Raw genomic sequence first — 12,442 nt, 5'->3', positions numbered from 1 at the left:
TTTGAAATTAACATACTATAATAGAATATTGTTCATATCCACACAAATGTATTAGATTATATGACAAATAAATGAATAATATATCGTCAGTCACCCACACAGAAAGTCTGAAACACAACCAGTATGCCACTTATGAAAGATTTATTTTTCATACTAATGCATCGTTTTGTAAAAAAAAATAATAATTGTCTTAGTAGTAGTAGTTTCTCAAGGCATACTACCGACGGTTCGAAAAAAAATTGAACACGTTGCCATAAAAAAGTACACGTATAACTGAACCGGTTTAATTTATTTTTGAACCAGTTCGTGAATCAACCACTTGTCGTGCAACTCGCGATTACGGTTGCAACTTAATGTCTACATTGAACTTCTTGAACACCTGTGCTGAAAACCAAAAATAATGCTTGTTCTTCTAGAACCTATTATTATAAAAATTATAAAAAAAAATCTATGGATATTATACAAAATTGTTTACAGCATTGGTCTAAAATATTGAAATAATCCAAAATAGTCTTCAATATAACTTTTTGTTCTACAGTGTATAAATGGCTACTTTCAGATACTAAGATAAAACAATACTAACACCACGTACAATAAATATTAATTAAGAGACACCGAAATTAGGTATATAATTTATATATAGGTACATTAAAGTAAAATATATTATATTATGATCTAGGATCAGCGTATTTCTAGCGTCTATTTTTTTTTTAGTTAGTTGTATCCATGTAATTATTTAATCACTTCTAATATTTATTGTTGTCGTTATAATTATTTGCTTGAAATTCGGAATTAAACTTTTTGTAGACACTAGAAATAAGATGATCTTTGACCATTATAAAATATATTCTATTTTGATGTTACTACCGAATTTTAAATAAACAATAAAATATATTAGAAGCGATTAAATATTGACATATTATATATACCTAACTAAAATATATATTCTTTTAAATGTACCTACCGATTTATATATATATTTTTTTTTAATTAAAAAAAAACTATTTAGTTAGATAAGATATGTTTAACATAAAACGAACCTGTAAATTAAATACTATGCTCAAAGTAGACCTACATACCTTCATATTATGTATTCATTTATATTATTATTATACGTTATATATTTTTATCTATATAGATACATAATTTAAATTATAAATACATATAATCTCAATCACTTAAATATTTGCGTATTATTTTAAATTAATTAGTTTAGTTACATACTTTTTTCTTTCAAAATATTTTTAGTGAGACTGTAAAAAAGTTTTATCAGTTCTATGTAGTACCTTATTTTATATCTATTTGATTGTAACTTAGCTTTTACCTTAACTGCACTATCGAGAGGTTTTCTTTTGGAATTTCTGAGTAACTTTTTAGAAAATCAAGAAAATCTCAGTTGAAACAGAAATGAAAGCAATAAAAAAAACTTTTCAACATTTCTTAAATATTTTACATAAGTCTAACTCATTAAAGAATTTGAAAATACACAATAATCTGACAATAACTATTTATAGTTTATACAGACAAATTAACTTGGGATATAACAAAGCAAATGGATACATTTATTGCTTACATTAAGTTAAACTAAACTCAATAAATAGTAGTATATAAGTAAAAAAGTACATTTTACATTTAATTAAAATTATACACAAATACAAAAACACATTTACAATAAACAGGTATGTTAAGGTATTAATAATAATAGTATATTAATAATAAAATATTATTATTGATTTAAAATTTCATAACTTTATTGCATACATAAAAATGAAGTTAGTTCTCTTTTAAAATAATCATCATACTAAACATCATACACCAAATACAAGTTTGGAGAATGAATAACAGTAGTTTACTGATTTACTAAAATAGAAAACATATCAAGTATTTCGAAATTCGTTTCTAGTTCGCATACAGAATTTTTGAAATGTCATTAACTGGATAAAATTAATGAATAATAATAATAAATTAATAAATATATTACAGTACAAGATAATTAGTACCCAAGTATAGTTATCAAAGAACAGATTATATTCCTTAAATTGTATGTTGATGCGATCAAAGCATATTACAATAAATAAAATACATGTTTTAGAATATACGTTTTAAAATAAGTTGGCAATTTATTTATTTAGTTATTATTTTTTATCATAAATAAATATTAAGAGAACATTATACCCGCTCGTATTTTATCAGTACTAACTATCAAATTTAACATTCAAAAGAATCCATTATATTCTGTTATTTTTAATATTGGAGTGAATTTGTTTTTCTATTATATAAAATTTAAAGGTAATATTATTACCTAAGACACCACTTTTTAATATTTTAATTTTGAAGTAAATTATGAGCATTTTAAGTATTATATTTGTAAATGCTTTTAACTGCTTCAAAATTAAAATATTGAAATATAATTTCCAACAAACTATAGAATGTGTTGTTACCTTTAAGATTAATACCAAGTAAATTTACTCTAAACTAACAAAGCTTCTGAATGTAGATTTAAGTTGCATACAACATGTATAAGATAGATGTTCTCGATCCTAGCAAGTCATCTAATGGTAAATTAAATGTACTCTTCTCCATTTTAATTTTCGTGATAATATACATAATACTTCGATTAATACCAAGAATACCTTCATAGATTTAATTGTTGTAAAGAAAATATTAAGTTTTTAGCTTCTTTTAATGTTTTTTATTCTAATTTTTGAACAAATCCTTAACCAATAAGCGAATAAGCCATTTAATAACACGAACCTTCAAATAAATTGAACTAAACCATATTTTCAGTTATATATAAATTAAATGTATTACTAACTCGAATTTAAAAAATAAAAACTTAAATATTAGGGATTTGTTAATAAATTGTTATAAAATTAACACAAACATTCATCGCGCTATATTCCTTAAAATAATTAATTTTTATTAAGTCTTAACAAATAATAACACTATTTATTTCATAACGAAAAACATGACTCAGAAATACTCGTATTATAATAATACAAATGTATTTTTATTTTAGAAATACTGTTATGTTATTACATTTATTATTTTATTATTATTTTAAATTAACAATGTACCTATACAAAAAATACCCAATAAGCTTAATAATACTAAGAATAGCAACACAACGTAAAACTAAAGTTGTTTTTTGTTAAATTTCAAATTAATTTTGTTAAAGGGTTGAATATTATTTTACTTGTAACAGGTAACGACACTACTTCCTTTTTAACTTGCGGCGAGGATTTCTTAGTTTTTTTTAGGATGGATAAATCATTTTCAAGAAAATTGGAATGAGTTTGAGATCGTTTATGAAAACGCATATAAATGGAGCGTTCTTCAATCAATAATTTCCATATTAAAATCATCAAGTAGAGTTAGGTTGGATACATAGGTGAGTCCCTAATCTACATTTTAGAACGCTTGGATTTTATTTGTATTAGATTTGTTCGCGGCACCCCAAAACTACAGTCTATAAGCTCAAATTGGCATGAGGAGTTTTATAAATTAGTTATTTAGATTTTTGACCCAGATTTTTGAAGTCCCAGGTACTAGATTATATTGAACTTAGAAATCGGGGCGTTATTTAATGGAGTTGGACATACATTCTAAGTGTAAACGTTGTGTAGATTGATTTATATTTTAATTTGCTATTTGGTATACCACTCAAATATAAGATTTAAATTGATTTGTAGGTTAGATTAAGCAGTTAAAGAATTTTTAACAAATAAACATGATGAATGTAGTCTACATAATCCGCCGTTTGCTACATAAAGAGTTAATTACATAAATAGAAATATTGAAAATGTATAACATATAGTAATACCTCAGATCTGACCAACTCCTAAAAGCAAAAATAAAAACTAACTGATATATAAGCAAAAAAACAAGATAACAAAGTCAACTTCAAAAGGATTATGAACATAGTAAACTGTAGGTACACTACCATATTACGTATATTTAAGTATGTACGTATCATATTTTCAATGAGAATAAAAAAATAAAATAAATAATACACTGAAACACGTGCTAATTATAAACAATAATATGTACGACCCAAATAGAATTAAGTATTTTTTGTTTTAAAATGGTAAAAAGACTATTAAACGATAATTCATAATTTTCTTACACAGCCTTCAACATTTTAAATATCTACAAGAAATATAATCTAATTATTTGAACCTTAGTCCAAATTAAAACTGATTTAAAACATAAAAAATTTTTTTTAAATATAATTTTTGAAAATTTATTTCATATTTTCGTCAAATGTACTTATTATGTTATATCTTATATAATATACTGTTAACATTTTTAAGAAAAATTTTTTGTTTTTAGTTTGTTTATTATTGTATTATAGAACATAGGAGAGTTTAAACACAAGAATAATTTAGACAAGAAACTTAAAAACAACATACTTGTTATAATATATAAATTCAATGTCCGCGTGATAATTCGATTTTTTATACCTGCAGATGCTCAGATAAGGTATTTACAACAGTGGCAAGCAAAAATAAAAAGCATATTTCATGTACAAATCAATTATCTGCCCACTATTTTGTGCGTAGTGGAATGTCCTGCGATTTCACAAGGGGAATACAAAATAAATATACAAATGCAGACGGTACACAAGCCACAGGGGTTGGGTCGACTCTCCTCCTCCTATGGTTATATCATATAGGTAATATTATGTATTATTTTACAAGGCCATATTTGCCAAACGTAAATATACGACGTTGAATTTTCGCACCACGAAATGCGTGTTTAGATTGGAACGAGACCGAATAAACAACATCGACGAAATAAAAACTTGTATTTATATATAATACGATATAGGTACCCAACCGCAAAACTACAACAGTGTATCGTGAAATTTGTCTGCGGAACGAACGAAGGCCTCGCATTCTTAAGGAAACGTAAAATCGTTCGGTATCGTAGGTAGAACAACTGGCATTCGTCATTATTTCATTAATGTGCACGGTGTTGCTACGATGAAACGAAAATAATCATGCGGTTAACGAAAAACATAGAAAAATATTAAGACCTGCAATCAAATTCTTCAAACAGATATTATTATATATTATTACTTTATAATATTATTTTTTTAAAACGTTATTAACAATATTATTATTATTAGTATTTTAATAAGTAATATTTTAGGCTTGCAGCGTGCGTGTGTGGTTGTTCAGGTCGCAAAGCAGTAAATGAAAGGGATTGTTTAACACACAATGCGTGACTATATATATAGTCTTTGGGTATCTGTGCTGATGCAATACAGTATAGAGAATAGTCGCGAGGGGAATGTATTATTCTTTTATCTGCGTACAATATAATATATGGGGTTGTCCCCCAAACGCTACCGCTCTGCTGCTGCACTGGTAAAGAAGGCGCGATACACATTACGCCTGTAGTGCGTATACGCACGCACACGCACACGCACTCACTTTAAACCCGACAAAAGCGCGCCCTTTTACGCAGCAGCAGCAGCATTCTCTCTCAAACCCTCCCGACCCCCCTCACAACGACGCACATTCGGCTCGAGAAATCAATAGACGTTATCACACGCGGGAAAGGAGCTCACCGCCACGCCATATCGTTTCGACCTGTAAATTCCACGCAGTTCCGACAAGACGTAAATGCGACACAGCAATCCTCCTCACCTCACCATACCATACAATCACGTGTTTCTTATGGAATATAATGTCTAATAATAATAATATAAAACGGGTAGATTTTTTAGGGTGGGGAAACTCACTCGTGTAGTACAGTTGCAACACACACAATAATATAGCAACGGATAAAGTCAATAAAAACGTACCCAGTGTGCTGCTGTTTTTATTATGGTTATATACTTATATTATTTTTAACGACGAGTCGGGCCACAGACTGGCGTAGCAGTAGGTTTTTTATATTATAAAACAAAAACGACGGTTCTAAAAACCGGAAACAGACGGTGAAAAAAACCAGACGATGATACACAAAAGACGATACACATCACCTGCCCGGGAATTATACTGTCTTATTAAATTCAAAAACATGCTAATAGGTCTAGAACAATTACCCTCCCGTTATGACGTTTTATAAAAAAGAAAATTACCTCTTCAATTTTCAAACAGAGACACGGCACAATTACGTTCAAGCCTTTTTTTTCATTCCTATCAACATATTTTTATACAGATGTGTAAAACTTTACTACTGTACTACTACTAATATGGTGTTAATACGTATAACACATTATGCGATTAGGTCGATTAGGAACCCATACTTCTCGTGACCTCTCGTGCATAACTGGTATTTTTCGTTGACATAATAATATCTAACTTCATACCGATAGGCCATGTCGCAGTATTATAATTTATAACCTTCGTTTTCAATCGTCTTGACCACGGGTAACCGTAACCACGATAATATACCAAATAGGAAATGAGGAATCTCGTGTTTGTTTTTATTCCAGTATGAATCATGGCCAGCATCAGAATATTTTCGACGGTAAAAACAAGTGATTTTTATTTTACAAAAACACGTAGTTACACAAAGTGAACTCGTATTTTTACCTACATTTTTGGCAACCACATCATCAGCGAAGGGACATATGCCAGGAGTGAACAAAAATTAATAACTTCTCGTTAGCCGGACGCCCACCGATTGCGGTGCGCGTCAGCCGCTACGGCCCGGCGGACGAGAACAATAGTCATTATACGCTAAAAAATATTATTGTTTTTCGGTACTAGGTACATCTATTTTTATCAAAAACGCATATAGATTGTAGTAATATTGAAACAAAACATGTACCGTGCGGATTAAAACATTGTCTTCCTTTTTATATTATATTTATTATACCCATAATTTATTAAAGTAGATATTTATTAGTAAGGCCGGGAATGGCGGTGATATTACATAGGACCTACCATTAGAAAGACGTTGGTTTTTAAAATTCTAATAAGCGAGGCGCTGCTTTACCAATGAACAACGGACGGACACAAGTTTTAACATTAAACGCACGTCGTACCGACTATACGCCGGACGAATATACTCAAAACACGAGACATCACGCGTACAATAAACGTCGAATAATAAATAACATTTATTATGATATTTATTTCGGGGATAAGAAATGCACACGACGTGTTTCACAATAGTTGTTACTCGTTACACATACAAACGTTTGCGCGTGATGAAAATAATATTCAATTCGGATATTTTGTTTTGGTTCTGACAGCGGTACCGACAAAAAATATTAGTTTATTTTTGATAAGAAAAGAAAAAATAAATCCTTACGTTTCCCCGCCTGAAGAGCACCATTATTTACTGGTTATAGTTAGTGAAGGAGTTGGTTTGGTTTTTTTGTACGCGAACAAACCGTCCTACTGTTTCTCGAGAGCGATATTATTATTTTTTTTTTCACCAACAATATCTGAATAGCCTCTCGGAACACAGCGGAGCAAGGAAAGAGAGAGAGAAGAGGACCGCGCGTTTCTACTCTATATAATCAATTTTCGCTACGATTTCGAGCCGAGCAAACAGGTCGCGTCCACCGCGGTGTATGCGCAAAATCGTCGTCGTTAAAGCACACACACATTAAATGTCGTTTTCTTTGGCCGCTTTCATTTTGAAAAGGAATATTAATGTTTTCATTGGGAAACAAAAAAACAATAATAATAAAAGCATTGCGTTTCCGCGACGTTCTTGTCAGCGGCGAGTACATGGTAAAATAAGTGAGCGTCGTCGTCGTCGTCATATCTTCAACGGCGGCGGCGCGTTTAAAATAATACGTAGTACGTAGTACGTCTAGCTAATAATAACTCGTTAATAGAGTAGGAGTCGTGTGATGGTGCGGTCGCCGCAACCACCCGCCTTTCGACAACAAACACTCGCGCGCGGCGCTGAACAGGTTAACCTCGCGCGCGCGATCGGACTACGCGGTCAAAACACGCGGCTGACGCGCAGGGCCGTTTCGTCAATAATAGTAATAATAATCAACACGTCCGAATTAAAACCACGAAAATGTATTAGTAATAAAACGCCGCGGAGACTAAGCACCGAGACGCTACGGGCGGTGTTGGTTTCCCGGGACGCTCGTGTGTGCATGTGTGTTTTTTTTTGTATTCCGACAAAGGGGCTAAAATTTATATCGCCCTCACGCGCCCGTCCCCTTGGCCAGTAAACGAGAAAAACGAAACGAGTTGTTTTGTGTATAAACACAAAAGGGCCGGTAGAGAGAGAGAGAGAGAGAGTGTGAGCACACGCAATATTTCCTGGACGACAGGCAGCAGAGGGAGAGAGCGAGAGAAGAAAACGAGTGTTTGTATTATACTAAAATATTTTCCTTGTTTGTTCGATGAACGCGTACGGTGGGCGGGTGCGTACAGAAAACGAATGATCGGTGGAAACTTGAATGGGCCGCGTAACGATGAACGGTATAATATTGTTTATATTTAGATTAAAAACAACACATGAAATGTCTATACATATAAATGTTTTAATGAGCGTACGTACGTATAATATACTATGTATATACGAACGTGGATAGAAATACACTACTGCGTACACGTACACGCAGTGCTTAGATCCTCACTGAATAACTATTGTGGTGTTTAACGTGGAAAACGGCGGCGACCTTGACATTTGAACGAAATATTATTTATATGAAAAAATATGTACGTCAACATTCCCTCTTCCTCGAAGTTCCGTCCGCAAAACAGACCGTGAAGGTGTCCAAAAAGTCGTGCGATAGGGTAGATAATACGATGGACTTCACGAGAGCATGAAAGCAGCAGGTTTTTGTTTTTTGGCAAATGCAATATTTCATATTGCTTCGGGCAACGTGTGCAAAAGAGATGCGGCGCTCGTAACGTACGTAACTAATCGAATTTATTATCGTATTTTGTAGATTTCAAATAAAATTCAAGACAAATATTATTATCGCAAAGCGATTTCTATTAACTCGTATCATTCGTGTAGTTATTGTTATTATCTTCACGCGGATACCTGTTTATTCATTTACACGTAGTACGATTTCAAATAAATGAGAATAAATAAAAAAAAATTATCGTTACACAAATGCCAACCTTGAAACGGTTTATCAAACGAACACAATCGAGCAACAAACGTTTTCAGATCGAGTACGAGAGGACGGCTCTCGGGTACTCTATTCTACTGAATTATAATACCGTGTCCGGAGACACGACCCACCGCCGCCGCTATTATTATACATTTATACATTATCACGTTATATACGCACTTATATTATAGACGGTCGCGTATACCCGAGCCCGAACAACAAAAGATGAAGTCTTCAACAATATTCGATCTAATACTACCACTCGCCATTCGCAGGTAACCGCACGAATAACGTAAACGTGGTGCGGGTCATAAAAACGACAACGGGCGGATGCACAGCAAGATCAAAAAGAGGAATTCGTTTTGTTCAGACACGCCGTTGCACGTCGAAGGAAACCCACATATTATGTTATGACGGTCGATTACAATAAATATGATTTCGCGAATCGACGGCCGATCAACACTCGTCGTGCCCAAAGTCACACGTGTCACACGAACCGGCCGACCGACTTTTCGATGACGCTGGCGAACGAGCAAGTCGTGTCTGTCAATTGGCGCTTGTGTAGAGGATCACATGACGATGGCGTTCGTAGCGTGTTTTACACGCCAGGGTCCGGCACACTGATAACGCGTCGAACGAGCCACGAGGAAAAGTCGCGGGTACCAGTTCAGTAATTTCTGCTTGGTAATAGGTGGATGGGTGGGTAGGTAAGAGGATAAAGCCCGGTCCATACGACAAATCTTAACCAACTCAACTCGAGTGTTCGAACCCGACTCGAACCGTTCGTTTTGTTTTTGTTATTATTATTGTTATTTATCAATAATTACTACTACTACGTCATACATCATTATCGTTATCATAACCACCAACCTGTACGTATCAATACAATATTATACGATTTAAGCACATTACAACTCACCTCTTGAAGTGTTCGCGTATTTTTTCTTCGCGTATATTGTCCGGCAGGTTTCCGACCCAAAGATGGCGAGTCTCCCTAACCATTATGTCGCCAACTCTTCATCATTCGGGAACACGCCCAAACACACAGGTCGCGCACGATTCCACCGCGGTCCAACGGGTTCGAGAATGGAAAAATCACACTTGCTCACACGCACAAGCACACTCGCACACACACACCAGAAAAACGGCGGCGGCGGAAATGAAGAACGAGTGCTTCACGCAAACATCGCGCGGTCGAACCACACTCGCGCACGATCACAACGACGACGTAGGCAACGATACCATGTACGAAATCGCACGCACACTCGAGACACACGGGCTGTGTACAGTGACAACGACGATTGCCGATAATCCGAACAGAACACCAAACCAAACTGCACTAGAATATTTCACATCGGCACGTCCGTTTCGGGCGAATTCAAAAAAAAAAACACAGAGAAAAAAAAAAATAAAAATTATAAAATAAACGAATAATAACGCACACAGACGTAAAAACGAAAATTACACGAGGAAAATAAATTTAAACAACACCGAAGCTATAATATTATTATTTTTATATTTATATGCGAACGTATTTATATTACAATATGCGTGTATACATATGTGTATATATATATATATATATAGCATGTATATATATCGTTGAACGAACCGACTCGGAAGGATAATAATATACGCGACACGCGTGCTCGTGTGTATCTCATCGGCGAATGCGGCGGAAAGCGTAGCTGCCACGGTTTGTTGACGGGTCCACTCCCCCACCAACCGCCACAGCCGTTGCCCGACGATGCCGACACCACCGACGCCGATGCCGCGGCCGCCGTGCGCCCCACTGCCGGCCGTGGTACGGTCGGCCGCCGCCGGGCGCTGACGTCACCGCGAACCCGTCGTCGACCGCCGACACCGTACCGCGGGGCCGGTCGCGGGTCGGAGGGCGGTCGGCGGGCCGCGGGGGCGAGCGCCGCCGATCGAAACCGCACGAAAACAACACTCCTCCCACTTACGCGCTCCGAAATCGGGCGAATCCATCGTCCGTGTTCCGCGGGGTACGGGACCGTGTTCGGACACCGGTTTTTTGGACGTGACTCAATATCTACTAGGCCACCGCATGGGTTTTTCTCGCTCGCACCGCTCGGCGCTCCCGCGCACCGTTCGGTCGTCCGTCTCAGTCGCTCCACTCGTACGCGCACGAATAATAATAGTAATAATAATAGTAGTAATCTGTATAAAAGCGGCCGGTCTTCGTACTCTACCCCCGCCCGGCCGGGTCGGCCGCGGAAGCCACCGCCGACGACCGCGCCGATCGTTAGCGCGCGCTCGGTCGGGCCACTACTCGTCACGCCTAAAAAAGGACGTCACCGCCGTGTGGCGGGGGCCGGCGAGTGCGTTGTGCCGCCGGATCGGATGAGGCCGACGCCACCACCGCCGACCCCCGCCGCCGTCATCACCGTCACGAACGCCGCTCGGACTCACCGGCTCGGCTCGTAGTTCGTACTCGGCGCGAGCACTCCGCGCGTCGTCGACGTCGTCCGCCGGGCGCCGGCTCGGTCGGTATCTCCTCAGTGGCGCTCCCGCACCCGCACGCACCGACACGTTACACGTAGACACACGTCTTCGGTGTCGATGCCTTCGTCCTACAGCCATTACGTTTGCGGTCACGCACACGCACGTACGGTGGTACGCGCGCGTTAAGCTCTGCCCGGTGGTGCGCCTTGTTACGTTGAATGCGATTCGAGTCGAGTAGTCGACGCCGAGGACGGATTTTTCACACACACCGGACGACGTTGAAACGCTTTTTTTTTTCTTTTTTTCTTAATTATCTGTACATGTCTTTTTCGCTTTCACATCATTGTAAAATGTCACAAAATAATTATTTTAATATTTTCTCGTGTGTTTGTTTACAGCCACTATCGACCAATCGCGTCGTCGCTCGTTTTTAACACACTCCGCCGTTTATGTCGCATGCGATCACTATAACGAACAATAGTGACTACAGTACAATAATATATTTTATAACTACTCGGACTCGTACGCTGGTAATGCGTATGCATTTCAAGGGTATCGGACAAACGACGGCGGTATTCTTTGCAAACGACGCCCTAGGACGACGATATTATACCTAATGTACCTATAATAATGTCACGGTCCTAATCGTGTTTTGCCGCAACCATCGTTACAGTGGATGCAGCGCCGAACCCGCCGCCGCCACTTCGTATCATGTTCCGGTGTTCGTATAGAAAAAAAAAGGTCGATCAGAGGCGATACACCGATATCGTGTGGCGTGCAGTCTTGGGCTTGTGTTCATATTTATTATTTATATAACACGTTCCACTGTTTGAGCATGTGTTTTTGTGCGACAGGTTTTACCCCGAAATATTGGTCACCGGGACCGCATTCCAGCAGGTAAACCGAGACGAACAATGTGTG

General features: G+C 36.6%; 1 protein-coding gene across 1 annotated transcript in view; it reads right to left on the bottom strand.

Moving 5' to 3' along the window:
- LOC113558796 overlaps positions 1 to 10,708 on the bottom strand; it is a 50,972-nt gene extending 40,264 nt beyond the window's left edge. Inside the window, exon 1 of the mRNA XM_026964345.1 lies at positions 9,975 to 10,708. Coding sequence (XP_026820146.1) covers positions 9,975 to 10,057 — 83 coding nt within the window. The 5' untranslated portion in view covers positions 10,058 to 10,708. The remainder of the gene's footprint in view (positions 1 to 9,974) is intronic.
- Between the last annotated feature and the right edge of the window lie 1,734 nt (positions 10,709 to 12,442).

The sequence above is a fragment of the Rhopalosiphum maidis genome, chromosome 1 (assembly GCF_003676215.2).
Source record: "Rhopalosiphum maidis isolate BTI-1 chromosome 1, ASM367621v3, whole genome shotgun sequence".
In the NCBI taxonomy this organism is placed as follows: Eukaryota; Metazoa; Arthropoda; class Insecta; order Hemiptera; family Aphididae; genus Rhopalosiphum; species Rhopalosiphum maidis.
This window is presented reverse-complemented; position numbering and strand designations above follow the sequence as displayed.